This window comes from Nicotiana tabacum, chromosome 7 (assembly GCF_000715075.1).
Source record: "Nicotiana tabacum cultivar K326 chromosome 7, ASM71507v2, whole genome shotgun sequence".
Lineage (NCBI taxonomy): Eukaryota > Viridiplantae > Streptophyta > Magnoliopsida > Solanales > Solanaceae > Nicotiana > Nicotiana tabacum.
Genome location: NC_134086.1, coordinates 113,165,927 through 113,191,833, shown reverse-complemented (window position 1 = coordinate 113,191,833; position 25,907 = coordinate 113,165,927). Strand labels below are relative to the sequence as shown.

Below are 25,907 nucleotides of genomic sequence, written 5' to 3'. Positions count from 1 at the left end.
AGAAAGGTTGTTTCTAATAGACCATCGACTAAGTTTCGGCATTCTCATTAGCCCCAATTTATATTCACAGACAAGGTAACATGTTATTTCCAAAACTCTTATGATCAATTTCGTTTACTAAGAGGACGATGTTTGGAATAAGATTTTGGCACACATGTCGAACATAATGCGGAATAAACAGAGATAAATTTCTCACAAGAGTCATGACCCTAAGGGGTCGTTTGGCGCGAAACAAGTTATCTCATGATTAATTATTTCGTAATTAGTTATCCTGGGATTAGTTATCACACTCTCCATAGGGATAAAAAAAAATATAATCCCGAAATTAGTTATACCACTATTTTATCCCAACCAAACATATAATAAATTCATCTCAAATTTAATCCCGAGATTAATTATCCCTCATAGCTAATGAGCCCTAAAAGAAAAGAGTGGCCTGGCAGGTAGAGGCTGATCTAGGGCAAATTTTACTGGTTAAAATGAGATCATACTCATTCTAAACAAACTGCCTCTAAACCTGAATGTGCCTCTGTCTTCTGGCTTTAAAAAAGTCTTTTTTAAATAAAAAAGTATTAAATTAAGATTATGGATAGATAATTTAAACAATATTAACTGCAAAGTATAGAAAGAAGTGGAAATTGTGATCCCTGGATGTGTTAAATCTACATCCTCTGACGCTTTATTTGTCTCTTTTGACATACAAAACAAAGGCCAAGTATAACAAGAAAGTATTGTATTAGCTGATCTCACAATCCTAAGGCCCCATTACCCGCCATTTTAGAAATTACTGCATTAATTGTGGTCTATTTTGATGAACAGACTCAATCCACAACTCCCCTTTACCTCTCTCCTCTTTCCCCCTCCATTGATTTTGTGATTCTAAATTAATTTACTAATTTCCATCGTTGATAAAAAAAAAAAAAAAAATGGTAGATGGTAAATATTATGGTTTAGAAGTTTTTAAGTTAATTTTCAAAAACTACATTAACTTTTATTAAATTTGTTTGATCAAACACAAATTGGCTTTTGAAATACCAACATGGAAGCAAACTAGCAACCATTGCTAGATTAATGAGCGAGTATACCAATCTTTTTCCTAAGCAAAAAAGAAAGAAAAAGACGAGGTCCAGACAGCACAACTTGTGATCAGAAATAGCTGCGTGACGTTAGCTTAGTGATTGGAAAATTGGCATGCACTCATCGGCCTTTTAATTTAAGTGGCTATTATTATTGCTAAGAAGATACGCCAAATTAATTGGATCTTTTTTCTTCTTTAGACAAGTTTGAAGAATAAAAGAGCCGTATTAGGTAGCGCGTCAAGAGATTATTAGGAAAATGGCAGTTGTAGAAACTGAGGAAATGAAGGAAGCCTTTAGTATAAATCGATTGGTTTTAACTTTGAAGTGACGTGTAATTTTAGGAGAAATGACAGTGTGTTGCCGCTCTCAAAATAATAGCTGAAAAAATATTATATATATACATTCTATATGTTACATACAAAAATTATATAAATTTTATACAGTTTTTTCGCAACCGAATATAAATAATCTTTGGCGCGGGCTAAAAAGGATAATACCCCTAATTTTAGTAAAAATAGCACGGGCTAACCAGTTTTCGGACTGGTCATTCAAAAATAGCCAGCGTTTGCAAAATCATTGAAAATAGCCACTATTTTACTGCAATACGAAAAGTTCCAGCATAATATACTGAAGAACGGTGCACTTGTGTTTGAACATCCAGCATATTATGCTAGAACTCCAACACACGAGTTTAATATACTGAACATTGGAGCACCGGTGCTCCAATCTCCAATATATTATGCTGGACTGGTATATTATACTGGAACTCCAGTATATATACTTATGCTGGAACTATAATATACTAGAGTATTTTTCTGGATTTTAAATAGTGTTTTCGTTTAGATTTATCTTTACATGAAAAGTGGCTAAATTTCAACTACTTTTGAACCTGATTTTTTTTGAATGACCACTTGTAAATCTGGCTATTTTTGAATTTCTCCCCTAATTTTACCAACCAAAAAAAAAACGTGATGGACGAAATTTGCAATAGCAAAAGAGGGGGATATAATTTGTATCATGTCTTTCAAGTGCCATCTAAGGAAAATGACTTCCACCCAAATAAGTAAGGAAAGCTCCTCTTGATGAAAAATATTTCCATATAACCAAATACCATATTCTCTTTAAAAATAACTTCCGTCATATCAAATACACCAATATTTAGGAAGGTGGTAATAGATAACTTGGTCATTTGCTAGCTATTTCATTCGAACAACCTCCTCCCTTGCAGCAATACAGTGCCTGAGTGTTGTTTCAGGTACTGTATTTTTTTTTACATCTTTTGGAACACAGATAACACAGTCTGCAGCCAACAAATATGATGCCAATCCATAAAACAATATCGTCTTCTTGTTATCAATTTTATAAGTCGCCGGCCTTGGAGTACTTAAATTCAAGAATGATAATCGCAAAGATAGCTTCATGGATAATTACAACCTGATACACTCACACTAGAGCACTTGTCTACAAAAGCCAAAATTAACGTTTGTTCAAATCCATTTTACTTATCGATTCCACGGACATTGTGGTTGGGGTTTTCGGGGTGGGTTGGGGAGGGCTCAGATTTATTTAACTGTTCATGCCTTTCAAGTTACTGCAATGTAGTTGACCTCAATATTATCTATCAAAATTGCAGAATGTTCTGGCTTTTAACAACAAAAGTTGTATGTTTCCCTAAGCGCCCTATGGGCCTGTAAAGAGAGACAGAAAAAATTTGAGATATTACCAGGTCCTTATGAAGTATCTTCTGTAACAATCCATATGAGATGTCAAGCACACCTCGCTAATAGTTGGTATTCTTTTGGCACCTCATAATCCATCTAAATCTTAACTCAGATTTTTCAGAATCACTGCCTCAATAGACGCTCCAAGAAACTCTGCTCTTAGTCTTCTACGTTGAAGCTAAGATGCACCACAACATAACCAGATAACATCTATCTGATTCGAAGGTGTCAAAGAATCAGGAGAACTTGCCTTGCAAATTTACAGTTCGGACTTTGATTCCTCGTCTTCTAATGGAGTATCACTAATGGTTTGTTGTGTTTCAGCAGAAGGTGCTGCCTGTTCTAGGGGATCAAAGTCTTCACCCAAGATCTTTGCAGTAAAGTGTCTTGCTTCATAGTCGAGTTCTGGCCACTCTGCCACTATCCTCTTGGCGCCCTACAAAATAAGAAGATAAAGTGGAGCAAATGACACAAAGGACAAAGTGCAAGAAAAGATATGAGGGCTGTCGATAATAAGAAGCCATTGAGACATTCTAGGTGAAGCATACCTGGAGCTTGGGTTCCTTTGTCATGGGATTATTGCAGAGGTCTATTGTTTTTGCCTTGGGCTTTGTCGCATTACCACACCATGACTCGCACCATAGCCATTCTTGTGGGAGTGAAAATATGGGTACGGAATGTTGAGCGTAGTTTGGAAGATCCTGATATACAACAAGGATAATTGTCAGTAATCACACAATAAATAAACAAATAAATAAATAAAGAGCAATATAATTATCTTAAACATCAGCCTGGTCGGAATGTCTCGACCACATAATGAAATATAGAAGCAAAGAAATTTGCCAGGAAAGCCTAAAGTTTTGCTGAAATGGGCAGATTCCTAACTTTACACTAACATAATATGATTGGTGTAACTTTCCATTGATATTTTACTTATATCAGGTCTGCTTGGTTGTCCATCTAGCTTACAATATGTCCTGAATATCACCATGTAAGAGCACGTATAAAAACAGAAGTGTGTGAATTACTAATTTCAAGTCGTTCAACCAAAAAAAGAATCAGGAGGAAAATAGGCATGTTGGGCCTCCACAGGTCTAACAGGATAATACTGTCAAACTATCTCCAGGAAACTGTATAGTGATTTCTATATCTTCTTAAGTTCTCCAATCTGAAATGAAGCACAAATTCAAAATAAAAAGATATCCGATTACATGAGACTATATTTACTTTTATTGCATGCACTTGCAGAAAGCATTAGTAGAATGCAAAGAAACCTTGCAGCCTAAAGTCAAGACAATATTGGCTTGTTTCAAATGTAAGGAACAACAAAAAATGAGATAATTTATGATGAGCCAGTAGTGTAGAATGATATGATGATTGCACATAAGAGCTTTGACTCACCTGATCCAGATTGGAAAGACTGTTTGGATCCTTGCTCAGGGTCTCATAAAACACTCGTAAATTATCTCCAGCAGCAGTCTCCCGGAATTTGAGCAAATCAACAACATATAAAGCACTGCAGGTTGCATTCATCATGGAAAGCTTGTTTATTTTTCAAAAAAATACAAGTAATATTTATGCCAGTTTCATTCAATGGAACCTAATATGATATGGCCTTCCTCGTAAATGTTCCTTCCAGAAGCCCTATTAAATAAATACAAAGAACATTAGCGAATAGTTGAGTCAGTAAATGGACAAAAAAGTGAAACCAGCAAGTAAAGAAGTGATGAAATATTAGAACAAAATGCCAATACTTGTTTCCAAAAACGATATCCATCCATCTCTCTGTTGTTGTCACAGAAAGGTGTGTATGCAAGGGGTCGTCCCTTCAAATCCATGTCATAAAGTTCTCCCATGTCAGTTCTGATAATTTGGTCTGCATCTACAAAAATAACCTGCAAGATAACAATTACAGAACTTCAATTGACTATAACGAGACAACTAAGAAAAACAATGATCTAGTAGCATAATCTATTGAATTCTTTTTTTAAAAAGAAGAGAGAAAAAAAAATTTAATACCTTCTCCAACGCCAGGGGGAAGATGACATCAAGAAATAGAATTTTATATGCCCAAATGATTCTCTGTTTCTCCTTTTGTTTGTGCAGCCATGTAGGCCATTTGTATGTAATTAATTCATAGTCAAAACCATATTCCCGAGCCATATGCGGAATTACATCCTAAAAGAACAAAATATCTCATAAGTACAACATCAAAAATTTATACATTAAAACAACCTGCTAGAAAGAATTAAAGGTGAAAACCAAAAGTTAGAGAACCTTGAACTGAGGAGAGAGATAATTTTTTATAAACCAGAACTTCACTGGCCGTTGAGTATTCTTCAGAACACTTAGTATCATAATTTTTAGGAAGCGTTCATATCTGCATAGTACATCTTAAGGCTGTTATGCAAGGAAAAATATGCTACAAAAGAAGCATAAAAGTAGGGCAAGCATAGTCAAGTCTGACCTAAACCTTCATCTTTTTAACAACTAAAAGATAAGTGTGACCAGAACTATATAACTACCCAAATATATTATTAGAAGAATAGACATGTAAGATCCTTGTAAAAGAATAGACATATAAGATGACATTAGAAGTAAAAAAATATGAGAATTTATTAACAATGGCAATAAGATTTTGTTTCTTTCTTTGGTTCTTTTTCTTGTTAGAAAAAAAAAACATAAGAATTCGAAGAGACAAAAGGAAGGGGATGGGCCAGGGAGTGGACATCATACTACACAAAAAGAAATTGGGGCCACATAAGGACCATATAAATGCAGGGAAGAAAAAAGATGAATCCAAAACAGAAAACTCACAAGTGTCCGGAAGCAACAGAGAATATGTTAATCGTCTTCCCATGACGACCACTGGTTACCTGCTTCTTGACAAGGAATAGAAAACTGTTTAGCCATCATGGTTCTCTTCATTTAGATTACTTATATTTGATGAGGGAAACTTGAGGAATTACCACTGGAGTGCTTTTACTCTTCTTTGACTGGTCACCACCACCGATAAATCCAGAAGCCCATTTAAGAATATTAGAATTCCAACTGTCCTGGTTTCCCTGCATACAAGAAAATTAGTATTCCAGCGGCATATTGTTTCAGAGTTACAGATCAACATTATCAAAGGCGAAAAGCGCAAAAAAGCACTAAGGTATGTTGGGACTTTAAGTGCAAAGCGCAAATAAAGTGTAGGCTTTAATGAAGAAATGCGCAAAAGGAGAAAAACTATAAATATGAGTGTGTAGTCCAAGACAAATATCTATAAGCATGAATACCAAATATATGGACAAAGAAATTGAAGAAAATTTATGATAAAACGAAATATCAATTATTTAGTGTCGCCTCTTCAGGATAACGCTCATTGGCAAGGAAAAGTATGCCTTAGAGCCTTGATGACAACACTGAAGGGCCTGCTAAGCGAGGCGAAGCGCTCAACATGTTTTGAGCCTCGCTTCAGGGCTTAAGCGCGCTTTTGATAACATTGTTACAAATACATAATAAAATTTTCTGTAAAGGGAAATGTTTTACAATATAAAAGAAAGGGAACTTATCACCTTTTTCTTCTCTTGTGAATAGCTATTGTCGTCAGCAGAAACCAAGAGTTTCTCATGTTCCTTGCCCTTTTTTTTCATCACCTCCATGTGAACAAGTTTACCACGCAAATCATCTATAGTGATCCGTTTTGACAAAGTTGTCTCCTGACCACCATCACCATCTTCCTTCAAAGCATAAAGCTCTGAGCTTCTCCCTGGAGCAAGCTGCAGGTACCAAACTCCAGGAAACACTTTCATTTGCCAATAACCCAAATTGGCCATGACAAGTGTGTCAACCAAGTGCGGTGTACTCTTAGTGCCAAGGATCAGCTGAAGGCCTCGAGGAGGCTCATGATCCTTCTCGGAGCAGTGACCTGGTCAAATGGTTTAGAAACTAGAGAAATTAACTCACTCGCAGCGGAACCATGACATTATTCTTCTCTAGTCAATATTTCAGGTTACTAAAGCGATCACATCAAATGGAGGAGAGTCAAGTACCTGTTAGGACAAGTGCTTCTAGTTCATACACTGCTTGCAGTGTCCTAGTCTCTCCTAGGTTTTCAAGCAATATATTATCTAGGTCATGGCTGCAAGTTTATGCAACTATTAGACATGACTAGGTAGCCTGCCATATATGTCATTGGTAATTAGCTCCACAATTCTTTTAAATACTTACATGGCAACAACAGGCTCAACAAGCCAAGGCTCAGGAACATCAAGATTCATAGTCAGCGTCTTAGAAGGTGGCATATTAGCGAAAAATGCTTTGGGACCATAAATGGTGTAATCTGCACTACTAAAGTCATCCTGCAAAATTAGCAAAATGAGACGGGGAGCATGATATGTCTAAAGGGCTTAATTTATCAACAACAAAAAAAAGGAATGACTGGCATACCAATGTTGGTATAACATATCTGTAGTAGTTCTTCAACGGGAGATCAACCAGTGAGCTCTGCAAGTAAAAAGATAATGCTAATTTCTTAAGCCTGACGTTTACTGACAAAGCCTTTACTTTGAGATGTTTCATATGATTAATAAAGAGGCAATATACCATAGGACATGCACACATTGAGGATGTTCCATATTATTAATACAGAGGCAATATACCTTAGGACATGCAGATATTTGGGAGACAGAAAATGCAAATTGTATGTTAAAAGCTAAAGTAAGTAGAAATTTGTACAATCTGTTTAGCCTGCTAAATGAACAAGAGCAAGATGGTCAGTATTAACACTTCATATTTGGAGCATCCTAATAACAAAAGGGACACGAAAATTTTTGAAACACTATCTTCTAAGTTCAGCCATTTCTGACACTTCAAAATTTAACTGCTTAAGCTTCAGCTGTTTCAAACTAGGTTTCATCTCCAATCACTAGCAAGGGGAATGTATCTGACTTTCTTTCCTTTCAACCTCTGCTTGAAATATTTAAACGGCAAAAGCTTACAATTAATAAATTGCTGAAATGGTTCCTAAATTGTTTGTCGATTTTGAATCCTATCATTCGCTCGATCTTGCGCCAATCACAAGATTATAAAACCTCGCACTGATGTTGGCTAATTTTCCTTCTTCACCCATGCATCTTTCATGTGACGAAGCCCAAGGACAAGCCTGTCTTGAAACCCTAAAAGCCCCATTAGGCCTGCCCACGACTCTCACTAAGTGATATCTGCAAATCACTTTTACCACTGCAGAACACAATACAGAGGCAGTTCCACTGCCAGTCCCCAATTATGGAAAAAAGTAGTGATCATTTTCATGGTTGTCATATACTACATACAGAGATCAACTCACCATTGGGTTAAGTACAAGCCTCATGCTTGGCCGAATGGACTTTGACAAAAGCCGAAGAAGAGAAGACAACTTTTGACCAGATGAGCTCAAGGGATCGATGACAGCATCAATATGAATGCTGGAACTTTCATTTTCTAAAACAACAGCACTGCCACAAACACATTAATTGCTTTCAGTACAATGGAAATTCCAAAATCAAGAAAAGTCAAATCAGCAAAAATCTAGTTCACAGCATAAAGTTGATGGCTGATTTACATGCAGAGCATTGTTGTTTGATAAAGCATCTTTTACTTATAGATGTATGTTTACAACATGACTGAACTTCGAGCACATTGCACATCAAGAAAGTTTTATGTAGACTCTAGCTTCATATCTCATAAACCCTTAAGCAAGAACCGTATGCAAGACAAAACAATGAGAGCCCAGTCATCTCCTTCTCAAACCCCAAAAAACGAGAGAAAACTAAAGAAACTAGTGTTACACGACAGTTGGTGCAGCATCTTTGGTTAGTGAGACAATAGAATAGCCTAAGGCATACCTACTTGAGCGGTGCTAGGTATTTCTTCACAGAAGTTTATCAACATATCCAAAGATATGGAGTACATCTTTTTTTTTAAAATCAAGCAGAAGACTATCTTTCTGCTTAGAGTTTCCGTTTCTTCCAGTCCCTACTTTAAATCTTTAACCAACCTTGTCGCTTCCTATGATTTCAAATTTCGGGAAACATATAACGTAAACCACCACAATGAAAGGCTGCTAACGAACTCATATGTCCTTGTAATCTAATGTTTTAAAAGGCAAAGCTGGGACTCATCTCACGGCTAAAAGCTCTCGAGTGATCATGAACAGCAAAAGTCTCAAATGGCTTTCTGGCTTTGGTTGTTCGCCCTATGTGCCCTGGAACATTTTATTTCTTACACTTTCTTTAAGCATTTGGAAATAACTTTCAGAAAATGTTTTCTTTGTATATATAATGTTGGCTGTCAAATTTATGAGGCTGTCAGTGTCTTGACCAACAATATCACCTATGTGTAGTTAAAATAGAGGTCAAAGTGTTAGCGAAAATGCAGTAATTTATTTAAAGTTACAATGTAAACCAGTAGATGATCATAGCCATGGAGAGTGCAACTTGAGTCCAATATAGTCTCCTAAATTTAAGGTCGAAAATTTACCGACCATATTGCTTTATTTTCAACGTGAATTGCCTGCAAAGTTTCTGCTATTTAGTAGTACAATCTTGTCTCAATTTTCTAAAGTTAAATAAGGCCAAATGACTTAATATCTTTCTTTTCACGCCGTCAAAGGTGCCGAATAGGCAAATACTGTGTTCTCTTTTTTCTTTTTCCTCTCTTTTTTTTTTTTGGAGGGAGGGGTCTGTGTAGAGAGGTTTGGAAGTTAAAACTGATTAACTTGGATTACTCAAATCTCATGCGAATGGATTCAATTAGTTCCATTCAATGTGAAAAAAATGAAATGTTAGTGCTGTTTTGAATATTTTGTTTTCCTTTCATCCTTATTTTTAAAATGGGATAGACTATCTTGTAAGTTTACAACTTTGCCAAATATATTATCTGTTTATCCACGTTGAAGAAATATATTTTTCTGCTCATTCCATTCAGTATATTTTCTGGGATTCTGTCCAAAAAAATTGGTTTTAACCACAACCATCACAACATCTTTCTTCGACAATCCTAGAATATATGATGCCCACGAGTTGAACCTCTAATACACTGGCTGTGTTATTATCTCTTTTTCGTCTACGTGTATTTAACCTTTAGCGACCCAGAACTTTTATGCTCATATGTTATTCTATTTTAAATAGTTTATTTTAATTTTTAAGTTTCTATTTTTTGAATTATATACGATGTTTAACGCATTTTGTTTAATTTTTCATATCACTGTTATTTTAGAATAGCAATGTAAAAAGAGAAAAGGTGAGAAAGAAAACTCATATTGAATTGAGAGTCAAGTACATACAATAAGACTCCTTATATAAGAGTTTTGAGTCACATGTAATAGAGGAACTTTCTCAATTCTCGATATTACTAATTATTATGATACTATTCTAAAAAATTCTTAATAACTTTTTCTGACTTTCTACGCTCCCGCCTATGGCTGTCCAACGGGACGGGACGGGACCAAATTAACAGGACGGGACGGGACAACATTTAAGCGGGATGGTGGCAGGACGGGACGAAACGGGACGGGACAAACGGGACGAAACGGTCGGCCCATCCCGTCCCGCTAACAAACGGGATGGGACGGGTTCGCGGGACTTAAGTGTAGTTTTTTTTTAATAAAAAAAAACGTCTAGTTTTTTGAAAATGACTAAGTTTTTAAAGTTTACAATGGCTAGTTTTTTTACTTATTTAATAAACTTAAATGTTAAAAAGGAAATTAGAAAACTAAGTAAAGAATTATAAAATATTAAAACAATAGACTTGTAATGAAATATTCTAGTAATTGCAAATTTAAAATAGAGTTATAATTTATTTAATATAATTTCAAAGTATTAAGTAACTAAGACAATTCATAAAAAAAATTCAACGCTTAGAGCCTGTTATTTTATTAATAGAACTTTAAAATCTCACATACGAATATAATTCTTTTGAAGAGCACCTATTCTACACAGCCACCTTCTAGGAAGGCTTCTGTTTGAATTAGGCCTTTATGATCTCCGATTTGAAATATTGTTGCACTAAAAGCATTCTCCGATGCTAAGAATCAAGTTCATCATCAATAGAGGAATCAAAACATGTTATATAATTCATATCTTCCTATAGAACTTCTACTCTAGACTTAGAAGTAGAAGGAGCAGTTTCACCACCTGTTATTTCCATAGATTTATATTTATCAAACATTGATCTAGATTCTAGCACAAGAATATATGTTAGCTTGGAAGTCTTCGAGAGATAGTTGTTTATTTTCTTGAATTGCTAAATTTTGATAAATTTTACGAACAAGTCCCTTTGTACTCTTAATTTTAAATATGGTTTAAGTATTGTAGAAATTAAATAAACTTGGGGAATAGAGAAAAAATACATTTTAAATTTTGCAATCATTTCATTAATGGCCGGTGCATAAGTTGAATTTGTTTTATACTTACTAAATACAACAAAAACTCCACAAATATACCATAAAAACTCGCGGGACAGGCGGGACAGGACGGGACGGGAAGGGACGGGACAAGCGGGACAGGACGAAACGGGACAAAATGGGACGGGACAAACGGGACGAAATGGTCGTCCCGTCCCATCCCGTGTCCCGTTTAACATTAACCAATCCCGTTTAAAATGAAGTGGCACGGGACCGGGACGGGACGGGACCGGGACGGGCCGTCCCGTTGGACAGCCATACTCCCGCCCAATCTCAAGGTGGGAGAACACATCTTGGTTTGTTTATCCTAAAAATAAGAAATACTAAGCAGACGCCCGGTCAATATTGAGTTGAATTTTTCTTTAAAAAAATAAGAATACTTACTTAAATTGAAAAACTATTTGTGGAAATCAGCAGAATAGTAAACATCAGCTGGAATAGTGCACAATTTTTTGAAAGGAAGTGGTGCCATCAATGTGTAGGTTCTCTATTTTTAGTATATTTGTTTGTATATGGGATGTCCCTTATTAAAAATATAATTTACGTTATCACAAAAAGTGCTGTCATAATTCTGCCCTCGAAAAGGACTGATAATTGCAGAGCAAGAAAAAGTAATCTTTGCAGCACATAGAAAAGGAATTACTCAATCACTTGAATGAGCTAGAATAATGCCCACAAAAAAAAAATACAAACCCTCGCTTCGCATTGCTTCTCGCTTTAAGCAACAAAGCCAATGGCTTTTTAATAACATTGATTTGGAATTCTTTATTATTATGACATCATAACTACAAATATTTTTAAAAACATTCGTAATGATTCTCTTGACAACCAAGAATCTTTCAACAACTAAACAAAAAACTCCTGGGCTTTAAGGCCATGCCTATCCTATGACAAGTAAACTGACCTAGCGGCCTTGTTCTTTTAGAACAGTAGTCCAATATATGGGATTAAAGAGCTTAGCATTAACTCTCTTTATCTGACCTGTAGTCTCTTCAAGGATACCTTTTTGCTGTCTTCTATGTATTTATCCATACACGCTTTAGGTGTGTTCTGTTTCCTTTATATACATATCCTTATTTACATATATTATAAGTAATAAATGAGAGCCTAATCTATGACAGCATTGTCAAACACATAAACAATCCCTTATAAATAACTCTTCAAGTGAAAAAGATTGATCCAAATCATCAATCAAATGTGCGTTCACAAAATTATGAATTTTGAAATGTGTTACCTGTATTTTGCAGACAGAAGTTCAAAGCGAGCACCTTCGGAACTCCGATCCCTCATAGAAATTGAAGATGAGACAGACATGACAATGTCACTGATGAATTTACTACAATGTGAAAAATCACAACATTTTTTAGCACAATGAAGAAAAATAGTTTGGAAAACCTGAAATTGAAGAAATAACCAAAGCACCCCATTAGCTTAAATTGTTGAAAGATAGTAACTAGGTTCATAACAGAAGCAGAAAATATAATAAAAGACCAGAAAATATTCCAAGAAACCAAAGGTTTGGATTACTTCTTATGCTGGTAGTTGGCCAAGCACTTCATCAAAACTTAAAGTAAATTAAGCGGAAGTACCACAATGGTTCATGAAAATTCTCACCCAGTGGAATAATAGCAATCTAACAGTCGATGAGAACAAATCTTTAGATGGAAAAAACAATTGTGCTAATATGACCCAAAGGACAAAGTCATTAAGAAGGGTAATGGAGAATAGATACATGAGTAGGTCTCTCCAGAAACAGCAATATCCTGTCATGTATAAATCGACAAAGATGGCCCAGTTTCTAGAAAGCAGCAACAGGAATATGTGGTAGCACTAAATGACAGCAATGCTGGGATAACAGACTGCGCAATAACTCAATAACAGTGGTTGATTGCGATGCCATCATCTGACTTCAGGGGAACCTGCTTTTAAAGCAGATATTTGCAGAAGTTGAAGATAATATTCATATCTGTTAGCTCCATAGAATAGGATCATATATAGTGTAGATATGTAACAAAAGCAGCTTATTTATGAAGGGAAGAGCAGCTTGTTTCATGGAAGGAAACAGGGGTATCAAACTCGAAAAATCACTTTTCATGCTTTCTTTAAAAGCAGTAAGCAGGTGTTCACAATCAGCATTTGAGAAGCAAGAAGAGAGCACATTGAAGAGCAAAAGAGCACAAACCTTGTTAGCATATCAGGATCGATCTCCTCCCACTTTACTTCTTCTATGATTTCGACTACATGCTTTATTCTTTGCTTAAATTCCAGAGACTCCAAAAGTTGCAAATCATGGCTCAAGAATGTTGTGTCGTCAACCAGGCCAATCACCTATCAAATAGGTCAAAGAACATTATGTATCCAAAGAATAATATAATGCTCATCAAAAACAGATTAAACAATGTCTCTTCAAAGCACCCCAGTACTCAGAAAAACATGAGGATGAGATCTCAAAATCAAAATAGTATTGGAGGACAATAATTTCAATAAAAAATCAGCATTTCAAATTAAATGCAATTGTCAGAAGTCAAACTTACTCTCCCATTTGTAATAACTGCATTGGCACCATATTCCAGGCCAACTTGTCCAAACAAAAACGTTCCCACCTGCAAACGTATTGAAAATAAAAGATAAGTGGAGAACCTACTCGCCAAGCATGCATCTCATCAATACCTTAGCCCCATAGCACCTTACCGGAACACAGAGTTCATATTGGCAAAATTGGAGTCTTTCTGAACATTTTGACCATAGAGTGCACCAATTCAGTAGGTAATTTTGTTCTTTCATCTGAGAAACTGGGTTCTAATGATAAATGTTCGTTTCACTGGTAAACTTAAGCATTCTGATTGATAGAAGGGTTTAGCTATTGACACAGCTAAGCCATGAAGTGGGTCAAAGCAGAACTCTGCTATGTTGTCTACAAAATTACTATCAAATGTTTCCAAGAATTTCACTAAGCATAGCTAAGGTACTATCAGAAATAGAAGATATAAATTGACATCCTAAGCATTTGCAACTTCTATCGCATGGAATTTGCTCCCATATATTGGCCAGTCCCACATATTGGACACCTGATTAAAATTTAAAATTCAAGGCCTTGGATGCATTGATGAACAGACTAGCTAAAGGCAAGAATAGTCAGGTACCTTGTTCAAGTGCATCCTCAACTTCTCGTCAGAAAGTCCAGAAAGAGCAGACTTGAGTGCTTTTGAGGACAATCCATTTGAATTAGCCAGTTCAAAGACCTTATCCAAAAATGCCTCACTGCTTTCAGTGCCCGCAGAAGATGCATGAATATAATCATGTTCGTAAAACGAGCAAATTTGGTCCAGGAACTCCAGAACGCCTTTCTTGTGACTGCAAGTCATTATTATAAAGCAAGATGAAGAAAGAGAAGAAGTGTAGTTAATGAAGCAATTTAGAAGAGAAACAGTGCCTAAAGAAATCATGTCAAAAGAATCAGTAGAGACCTATATGATGAGGCTGTGATTTGAAAAACTTTCATGAAAAGAGAACTCGGGGAATGAGGATCTAGAACGGAGTTAAAAAGCACTCCCAAGCGTCCAGTTGTTGTGCCTGCCATCTGCAGAAGAAACCAAGCACTTAAGTCCCATAACAGAAAAGTATATATAAGCGATAAATGATGACAAATGAAATACTAATGCCACAAAATCTTTATTAAAATAAGAGAAGAGAAGGAGAACTACCAGATAATGTATTCCTTCACGAAGCAATCTCATCCCTTTCTTTGAAGCCATATTGACAGCAAGAAGATGAGTCACTGGCTTCAAATCATCTATTGCTGGAAGAAATTACGGAAACACAAATCACAAACATACTCAAACATGTTCCATAAAAAATATAGTGTTAGGCCGAGTATAGCTTACTTTCTGTAGAATGCAAGTAGCTGACATCATTAAGAAATGAGTCCTCTGCTAGAATTATAGCAGAAAGCGATATGAATCTTGGTTTGACTTTCCCTTCAGCTATAATCTAAGTCAACAAAGGGACAGCAATGTAATCAATTATTTCAAGCACTAAACACTAAAGTCAATACAACATATTTAGAGAAGATAAAGAACTGTACCTGTGGGTTATAGCGCTGCACGCCACTCTCTGATAGGAACTTTTCCAGGATGTCTGTATGAGAGTTTATGTGCCCAAAATAAACTTGTTCCTGTATTCTAGGAAGCTCATCGTTCATTGCATTCATAAGAGCGTCCTGCCAATAGCAGTTCCAGGCATATTATATCATGCTATAGGATGTTTTCCCCCTCCAAGAAATAAATTTCAATGACAGATAACAAACGCCACAGGAATAAATATTTCTACCTGATATAGTTAAGATAGCTTTAAAGTCCAGTAACAAGAAAAATTAGTTACAAAATCACATGAGCTGCCAATTGCGTATATCAGGTCTCCAAAGAAAAAACTCTCATTCCCTAAACCTTTTTCCAAAAGCAAATTCCATATTATAGGAAACATATCTTTCCTAGAGCAACCAAAGCACAAAAGAGGCCGGTTCGTGAGACAATGACATTACTCAGAAAATCTGAATATAGGACAATTTAACAACCCAACTAATCAAGATCCTAGAATTATGAGCCCGTTTGGATTGGCTTATTTTAAGTGCTTTTAAGTCAAAATAGCTTTTAAGCTATTTTATAGTGTTTGGATAAAGTAAAAAAGTGCTTTTAAGCACTTGTTTTTAAGCTAAAATGACAAAAATAAGCCAAAAGCCAAAAGTTAGAATTCCTAACTTATGGCTTTTGGCTTAAAAGCCATTTACAACAAGCCCATCCAAACGGGCTCTATGTCATACTTGTGCAGGATATTTTTCCTTCCCCCTTCTCAATCAACCAAAATTCAGCAAAGAGTAAAAGCACCAATTATTGAGACCAGTTACGTACTTGGCAAATTGGTTGCACAACTACTAGTAGAGATGCAAACTTAAAGTTAAAATCTCAGATGCCAAGCTTTTCTTTGCAATATTTTGACTATGTGATCATAAATAGGGTAATACCTCAGTAGGGTCATGGACAAGCCCATTGAATAAGAGGCAACAACGCCTCTTAGCCAACCCTAGCTTAAATACAAACAGAGAGCTTTCCTCGGAGAGTTCTTTGAAAGAATGTTCTTTCTCCAGTTTCAGTAAAGTATCTTGAGGTGGAGTTTTGGCCTGAGGTCTACAAAAAGACACTAGCTGTAAATGTTTTGGAACACAAATCAAGAAAGATACAATCCATCAGCTCCAACAAAGAAGAATGAAAAGCCCTTGTAATGCATGTAGCTCTCATGAACAAGCAGAAACATATAACTGGATGTTTGAAAAATAGTAGACTTACAGCAGTGTTTCCACAAATGCCGCTTCAACATGGTGTACTTCAAGAGGATCGTCAGCAGCTGACTCGATTCGCAATTTGTTTATCTACATTTCTAGGTAAAAACTATTACTAACTGTGTATATTTGTAATAAACCACAACACTACCACAGTGACAGGGGAAAATATTAACTGTGTATATTTGTAATGACCCACCACCATTTTTAAAGAACAAAGCATCAACAGAAAATATAAAAAGAGCTAGCCACCATTACTCCTCGAATTTACACCCCATCAGAGATACTCTAGACATAATTGTTTTCAAATTTACACTAGCAAAGGTAGTTTTCTAGGGGAGCGATGTTGTGGGGAAAGCTCCATGTATGAGAAGTATAACAAAAAGTAGAGAACACGCGCAAAATATGGGTCTCTACAAAAGACAACCAATCATCTACACGTAAACGAATGGTGAAAAGAAAAAAAGATTAATATGACTGACTAGAATAAAACACCTATGAGGTGTGAGAAGCAATGGAATGGAACGGAACTGATTAGGTTCACAGCTCAACATGACCCAAAGCTATGGCAGGTCATGTTAAAGTAAAATTTAATCACTTTGATAAGTAAATATATTTTTTCCTTCAAAAAACAAGGGCACCAGCAACGGATTTCACAGAACACTAAATATTAGTTCTGGAAACACAAAGAGATCAGGAACATGCAGAATTACATGGCAGATTAGAAATAGTACTCCCTCAGTCTCATTTTATGTGGCACTATCGTTATTAGTCCTTCCCAAAAAGAATGGCAGATTTCTATACTTGATGGCAATTTAACTTTAAACTTCACATTTCACCCTTAATGGTATGCTTTTATAATCACATAAATCTCATGGCTTGTTTAAGATTAGAAGTTTCAAAAGTTTCTTAACTCTGTGTCCATTCAAATTATGCCTCGTGAATTTTGAAACAGAGGGAGTACTTGGAAATTCTAGCTAATACAATATGGCTCCTCTCAGAGGGCAAACAATTTTTCTTTTTTGGGCTTTTTAAACAGACTCCTGTATGCATCAAGTTTTTAACCTTCAGACACAGCTATCCACATACTAACATGGTAATCACACATTTGGCATCCCTGCAAGCTAACATATTCTTTAATAGGCATTGTAAACAACTGAAAGTGTTAAAATCATACATTGCTCAAGAACTGGAAAGCTGTTGCAATTCCTTGGTTTTCCTTGATGTAGATGAAAAGACGAATAATCTGCAAAGAAACATTACAGTTTTCAACAGTTCACATGCATCACGAACAAAAATTTGAACTTCCCTGGAAATAAAATGTTAACTTAATGGAACCAAAATAGGGTCAGTTACAAGAGTTCTTTTAATAAATTATGTTACGTTCTAAAAGAAAGTAACAATACCATCAAAGGCTAACGTTACGGAGTGGTTGCCTCTACAGCAACACACCATGCATGAATACTCAAGAATAACAGATTGTAGATATGAAACAGCAAAAATCTTGATTCGTTATCTATATCAAAGTAGACAGAGATGTTTAAATAAAAGCTGGAACGAGCAGAAGTAAGATAATTTGCATTTACAGTTATTACGTCACATCAATGGCTCAAGGAAAAGCAACATGGATAATCAATTTGAGTTTTCAACAAAGAAGAATTTGCCATCTCAGAAACAGGGTCAAATCCTCATAGGTAAGTGCTACAAGATCAGGTACATCTGAATACATGGTTATGGACCCGAATCATTTAGTATCGAACATTTCCTATTCCAACTGAAATCCTCAAATATGTGAATGAGTAAATTTCCTATTCCAACTGAAATCCTCAAATATGTGAATGAGTGTAAAAGTGTTTCTCCTGCTTCTAATAAGAAGTCTCAACATCTTGATGCATGCATTGCTATTTACCTACCAAAAAAGAAAAACTAGATGTATGCATGTAATTTAATCTAAGCTATTAGAGTAAGATCCAAATAGGGTCGAATTAAATACTTCTATAAGTGGCTAGCCGGTTGTGCTTTTAATTGCATGATACCAATAACATAGCATGTTGTAGAATATAATAAGTTCATATGACATCTCTTTATTCTTAGATTGCTATTACTACTCACTGTTTGATTGCTATCTTTCGCTTCGGTTTTCGTAATATCTTGTTTTTCGTAATATCTTGTTGTTGTTACTGCTTGTTGCGACTACTTCTTTTCATTTTTTTCTTCAAACAACCTCTCTGCCCTCCCAGGGGTAGGGGTAGGGGTCTGCGTACACTACCCTCCCCAGACCCCACTTGTGAGAATTCACGGGGTTTGTTGTAGTTGTTGCATATGACAAGCGCCTTATAGAAGTATGTTGCAGAAAAAAAAATTGCAATAACCGGCATATCAACTATGATACGTAAAAAAAGGGGTGATGGAAAAGGCATAGAAATCATGTTTGTTTTACATGGCTATATACACTAATAAGTAATTGATCAAAATAAACACTCTCCTAGTACTTCTGCGCTATAGGTAGGGCAAAATTAGGCATAGAAATCTAGTAATTGTAACCTGACTCGCATGTTAATCTGAAAGCATTTTCTTTCCACTCTACCATGCGTCATGCAAAAGAAACCAGTAATTACTTGTAAACATTGAGTTACTTGGCTTATACCAAGAGCAAAAAAATGAGTTTAACTACAAATCATCTTATTCAATCATTTACTATTTATTAGGAAAAGATTCCGAGTAGTTACCAAACTGGAGAAGTCTTCCTGACTAGGACTATCCTTCTCCCTATAAGAAAGGGGAAGTTCACCACCACTCGACTCGATCTCCTCAATTAACTTTGCAGAGTACAATATCACACCAAATCTCATTGGAATATGATTCTCAAACAATGAAACAATTGTGTCAATTGCCTGCAAAATTTTAGAAAAACTATTAACCCACAAATCGCCTTTGATTGGGTGAAAACAACACAAAACCAATTCAAACACAAATGAGCACAAAAACATTTTGTTTCAGTTCACAAGATGATAGAGCTTGCCTCAAGCCCACAAATGGAAGCGGGGTCCAAAACATAAACTGCATGGAAGAGGTTCTTCCGGATGTAACGCAATTGTCCGGGGAAGACTGGCATCAAGATCTAAAGCAGAAAGATGCAAACAGTTAGAAAATGAAAAGCTAATGAAGATGATCCCGAAAAGCGCAGCCCAAAGATCAGAGGAACACGGTACCTCATTCAAATTGCTCCGCCAACGTTTATACATCACATCCACCTCCAAGTTATTGAGATAATGAACATGATCTGAGCGAAAATCGACACGGAAATTACTGGACTCAGAAGGGGGCAGTGCTGAAAGGAGCTTCCTCACGGTGCTAATGGGAATCTGAAATTCTCAAGCAACAGGTTACTGCATCAGCATATTGCTTAACAGAATGCTCATGAAAAAAATTAACATCCAAGACGTTTGGGATAAAAATAAAAATGGTAGACATAATATTGATATGGATGAATGCACAAACAAAAGACAAGTGATAAATTTTGAGGTATGAAGAAACTTCATCTCCCATGTTCAGTCTCATGTTAAATGATATATTTCCTAAGATTTGTAATCATAGTATATTTTATGCACAATTGATGAAAAAGTTCCAATCGATGTTCTAAGTCCTGAACTTACTCTCCATGAGTAGAAGCTGAGGCAACTGTCATAATGGCCATCTTAGCAGAGCTAGCTTTGTAATCAAAATAATGAGCTAAATCATAGTTAAGGTTCAAGCACTATAGACTTCATTTTTTTAATGAGGGAAAATACAGTATATTGTATGCCGTATAAATACATGAAGCATTTTAGTCCCTGCAGCAAGATGTTTCTGCAGCATATCCTTGTATAACACCCCAGTAAATTAGGTAATTGTTCACCGGAAGCATTAGAAGAAAATCTCAGATAAGTAAAAAAGATGTTAAAACCCAGGGAAGTTGTATCAGACATGCTCACATGCTAGCCCAAAGAGAGTTAGTCAGCTTTCTTGAGAAGGTTCTAGAGCTTCGCACCTTCATTTTAGAGTATTGATCAGCTAATGATAACTCCTTATGGACCATATCAACCAGCCTGGAAAACAAAGTTCAGAATTAAAACAGTAAATAGGACGATCTCCGCTTCTCCCAGTGAAACACCTTGGTGACAATAAGACACATCCTAAAAGTAAAATCAGGTGAAACCAACAAATTGAACCACCGACAAGCAATACGCTTAATTGAAGTTATCAGTCTTATGAATCGTATAACCAAGCACTCGGAGACCTTCATCGAAGCACATATACTAGTAACAAAGGATGGCCATTATTAAGAGTTGACGGATATTTCACAATGCTGCATTGAAGGCATGCAAAGTGTAGGGATGGTCTGCGCAACACAGTATATTGTCAGGCAATCTGATATGCCATTATCACTTCTTTCCAGCTAGTTTGAATCAAACTACGGCTGTATTTTGACATTGTAGAGCACAAAATTCCACTACTGTTGAATTCAAGTACAAGAACCACAACACACCAAGAAATAAGAATACATTAGCCTTGAAGAAAACAGTAAAACAAAAAATTCAGTAAGCCTGAGGGAGAAGAAAAAATAAAAATGATGAATAAGGAAAACAATTGCCATCATTTCCGTTGTCAGTTTATTTTGCCTCTCAGTAGGGTCAAATTATGAAAAACAGCTGTGGTTATGCATCTAGGGAAGTTGAAGCTTGTGCGAATTCAGAGTTATAGGATTAAAAAGGGGGAATACAACAACGGTAAAGGGGTGGCTGATCCATCTCTTATTACTCAATATTGCAATTTCCAGTCCCTATCTAAATGTTCTCAATCCCGAAAAGAATGCAATATTTTGAGATAGTATCGCTGAACTGCCAGGCAACATTATGTTGCACTTCTTTGCGTTTTGTTCAAGAACTCCCACATCTTCGTTATTTTTGCAAGTATTTTTCAGGTATGATAAGAACAGTTAGAGCATAAGTCCTCCAATCACATACGATTCTGGTGAAATGTGGATATAAGTTTACAGGAGATGTAAACAGTGCAATATGGCAATGCTACCCATGCAATCCTTCATCTAGCTAACCAAAGTTGTATTAAATAGTGATGTCCAAAGTACCCAAGGCAAGGATTATATGTGATAACCATTCTACACAAAAACACTATCAAATTGCTAGCTGCAGTGTTTTAGATTCTAATCAGAATGGATTGCTATATTGACTTCCTAAGCACAACGCAGGTCTATCTGAAATTGTCCCTACAGGAATCATTTTTTCTATAGCTTATTTTCCTATCTCTAATGAGGGATCAACATAACAAACAAAGTCAAAAGACACAAAACCATTGGAAGGATGAGACAATATATGTTGCTCGCTTCCTAAGGGCAATGTTGACAGTTTTAGTTCCAGTATTCACTTCCTTGTTTCAATAGAATCATCTCTCTGACTCTAAGAAATTCTAAACAAGATTCATTTCTATTTTTCTTCACCACATATCTTGACAGTTTAACAATAGCACATATTAACAGATATTATAATAAATGAATTACACAGATGGAAAATAAATGGTGGGAGGGGGAGGAATTAGAGGAGGATAGCCTAGCAGCAAGTGGAAGTATTACAGATAAAGGTCAATATCTTCAATATTGACTAAGGCACCATTCAAGGCCATTAACGACTTTCCAGGTGGGATCATTCGCTGATTTTCAACAATTTCCTCTTTGATAGATTCATTGAGCTGCATAAAATTAAATACATATCAAAGAATCAGATTCATAATAAATGTCACGTTATTTGGAAAAAAGTTTTACAGGTGGAACACCAAATATTGTAACTGCAAAATATTTTACCTTCATCCGAGATAAAGAAGAGACAACACTAGGGAAGTTTTGATTAATATCTTGCATTAACTGCAAAGGATCAGCAGCATGAACTATCCTCTGCGCAGTTTGATGCCCTAAATCTGTTTATGAATATTTAGATAATCAAAAAGAAGCTCTCATTCTAACAATGATAAGTACTGGCTCATAACAGTAAAATTATCATCACCTTTTAATTCCCAGACATCAAGTGTATCAGATACTGCCGACGATAGAAGATAATCCCTGAAAGCCATGATTTCAGATGTCAACTCCGGTTTACGCTCCTACAGATATGGGAAGACGGAATCAGTTCTTCAATCTACAGCCTTGGCAAAGTGGATTGCATGCAACTGTCAGTAAGGCAATATCCTTTTTCTCTTTGTTTCTTTTTCTTTTTTCTTTATTTTTGTTTTTTGGCTGAACAGTACGTCCAAAATTCATCAACATGTACATGGGACTATAAAGAGTTGATAATACAAACCAGAATCCTAGAGAATATAAATCCTCTGACTTCTTGCCTAAGGTCTTCAGTGTGAGGATCTTCAAGAGTGACCCCTGCAACAATGATAAAATGAGATACCTTTTGCTAAAGAAAAGATAATGAACCAAGAACTTGGGACATAAAAATACTTGAGATATGATGCAAATAAAGCAGTAACTTTAAATATTAGATCAATACCACTATTAAGTAAAATCCGGATTTCTTCAAGATGTAAAGTGGGTGGATCTTATTAAACTTAAAGTTTTGCTCAACTGATAAGAGTATGCTTGAACTCCTAAAATTCAGCTTTTCAAAAACATTTTAACAGGATTTGGAAAACAAATACACAAACAACTTTTTAACAAAAGTATAGACACTATCAGCATGGGAAAAAAGTATACAGAAAATTGAGTCTCCGAAATTCATACAAGTTTAGCCTTAATATCACAAAAATAAAGGACGTTTCTTTATGTTGAAGTTCTATTGAGAAAATTATGAGATCTGAAGATGCAATCACTATTATCATTGATCCAAGCAATTTCAGCATAACCATGGAAAATGTTAATGAAAAAGCGAAAAATATCCTGAAACAAGATAGTGTCAAGCTTCTCATCTTAGAAAAGTCAATGTTATCCCATATCAAGCAGTAAAACATCCTATGCCGACAAAATTACTGAGACACTGTCGGAAATTATCGCATCAATACCACTGTTTGCATCAAGTAGCACAATGCAGATGAGTGCATAACAGGACTTACCTTTTTTCACAGTGCTGTCATCCATGGCCTTGTATTCCATGTTTTTCAGTGCTAGTTCAACACCATAACCACCCAAATTCAAGGAGTCTCTGGTACCAAGAGCTCCACAGGGGCCACTTTTTGATTCACACCCAGAAGGTAACACAGGCCGAACCACATAATAAATTTTTCCCTGTGCTAGTTATTGGATAGTCAATAATAGAACAATTCTGAAACTATTGGTTCTAGTAATAGGAAAGACAGTACAAAAATAGAGAAGGGGGCTATTCCCACTGTTAGTTAAGAAGCAAGATAAACAGAAAGTAGAGAGGAGCATAGAGTCATGGTAGCTGACCTCTCTGGCAGCATTCGCCAAGGTACGATGAAATTGTTCGAAGCAATAGGTCCCCAGAGCACCATATAAAATAGCTACTGGACTTCCTACATTTGAATCTGGATGGACATGATCAAACTCAAATAGCTCAGGGTGAAATGTGTCGAGAGATCTGAATACAAAATTATATACACGTCAGTTATTAAAGATCAGCAGAGCTCAAACGTTTTTGGGCATAAATCAACAATATCTACTTATGTTTCATAGAGAGAAAAGAAAGCCAGACAGACTTACACTTCTTTGGCGTTCTGCAGCCACACTAGCAACTCAGCAACAACAAAAAATAGTCTTCCACCAGTGTCTATCCAACAACAGTTTCCTTCAGGACTTCTTGGATTCTCACCAACAAGCAGAGGGTTAACCTTTTTGTTCTTTGCATTATCATTTTGCTGAAATACTCCTCCTTCAGGAGAGCTTGAGCTGTTATCGTCGGTAAGTGGAAAAGAAGAAAGAGATTCCTCTGCCAATTGACGATACAGCACTATTCTAGGAGACGCTGATCGTAGAGTGAGAGAAAACTCAAAAATTGATGCCAAAGATTCACTTAATTGAGACCTCCCATATTTTACAATTCTCTTTAAGCAATCTTTGGCAGTACGGCAATCAGAATTTTCATCTGCAGATTGAAGCCAGAACTCACTAAAATCCCAGTAGAGGTCCTTAGATTCCTTTGATAGCAATTCCCTGTCCATCATGAGCAGAACATCACAAAATATAAAAGGATAAGGCACGGTTTGCTCCTACTATAAGGAAACCTATTAAAAGACTGTTTTGAGGACGCTTTGGCACTAGAAAGAATCTTTAGTGTGGTTTATATCTTCGTTATATCATTTCAATTTTATTAGATGTCCCCAAAGGGATAACCTTAATGTGTAAATAAATTTCCTTCATGTGAGCATGCATGATATAAGTAACCATGATATTTTGACTTCTCTGCATCTCTTAATTTTGCTGTCAAATTCCTCCTTTATTTATTACTACCTGATCTTCTAGACATGCTTCTTTACGATATGTTAATTGTTGCAAGTATCCTTATTTAAACTTACCTACAACTGCTTAGCTTTCCTTCTGCAATTTTATCACCCAAATTTGTTTACTACTTTTCTTTAAACACATGACATTCTAACATTAGATTTGGCATTACTTTCATGGAACCATGTTCTTAAACACTATAATGACTCAGGTTTCCCAATGGCAGAACAATGTGAATATCAAAAATCTCTCATTACACACACTCGTGTGGCCTACCACTCCATAAGAAAAACGAATATAACATAACACTACTTTTCCACACACCAAACTAGACGACAAGGAGTACCCATAGAAGCATTGAAGTAAACAGAACACTATCTTCTACTGAAATTTAGGAATCCTAAACTCTAGCAAGAAATATTGTGTCACCATAATTTGTGATGATTAAACCAGTCTTAATTTATCAAGTCTAAAAAGGAATTAGAATGATATACATGCAAAGATGCTATGTAAAACTCAGTTATAATGGTGAAGAAAAACATACCCAGCTTCCAAGAGTACGGGGGTACCAGACCACTTAGCCCTGAGAGCAACCTGAACGTTCTTGGGTTTACTAGTTACAGCAGAAACTGAATGCCCAGAAAGGCAAATGCAGAAAGCTACTGCGATCACAACCCAAAACCCAAATCTGAAACGGGTCTCCATTCTTGATATCTTGATAAATATCGATCAGGCTTTTTCGGATTTTTTAGAAGAATTAAGCCATACAATAAAATCCAACAATCAACATTGAAACATTAGTTGGACTGCAGATCAAAGACTATTGCGCTAGGAGTATGTTAGGGCTCAGTGAAGTCCTCCTACGTTGCTCAAATCTGTACCTGCGATTGGA

At 36.0% G+C, this 25,907-nt stretch overlaps 1 protein-coding gene across 2 annotated transcripts; it reads right to left on the bottom strand.

Annotated features, from left to right (window-relative positions):
- Positions 1–2,640: 2,640 nt before the first annotated feature.
- LOC107818951 (UDP-glucose:glycoprotein glucosyltransferase) lies at positions 2,641–25,907 on the bottom strand. 2 transcript variants are annotated; one of them, XM_016645030.2, is made up of 37 exons: positions 25,560–25,907; positions 24,278–24,727; positions 24,005–24,155; positions 23,671–23,842; positions 22,914–22,987; positions 22,620–22,716; positions 22,421–22,533; positions 22,193–22,308; positions 20,594–20,651; positions 19,776–19,928; positions 19,586–19,684; positions 19,293–19,457; positions 17,741–17,809; positions 16,571–16,653; positions 16,249–16,411; positions 15,313–15,447; positions 15,113–15,218; positions 14,933–15,027; positions 14,696–14,808; positions 14,372–14,582; positions 13,763–13,831; positions 13,411–13,556; positions 12,463–12,564; positions 8,133–8,280; positions 7,235–7,291; positions 7,016–7,146; positions 6,838–6,926; positions 6,361–6,713; positions 5,770–5,865; positions 5,618–5,682; positions 5,078–5,180; positions 4,820–4,978; positions 4,555–4,695; positions 4,401–4,444; positions 4,202–4,316; positions 3,349–3,501; positions 2,641–3,236 (listed from the first exon to the last, which is right to left on the bottom strand). In XM_016645030.2, the coding sequence occupies exons 1-37, from the start codon at positions 25,718–25,720 to the stop codon at positions 3,060–3,062; spliced, it is 4,932 nt and encodes a 1,643-aa protein (XP_016500516.2). In that variant the 5' UTR covers positions 25,721–25,907; the 3' UTR covers positions 2,641–3,059. The 2 variants fall into 2 exon arrangements, with proteins under 2 accessions (XP_016500516.2, XP_016500517.2); XM_016645031.2 differs by having other exon boundaries at positions 5,618–5,676.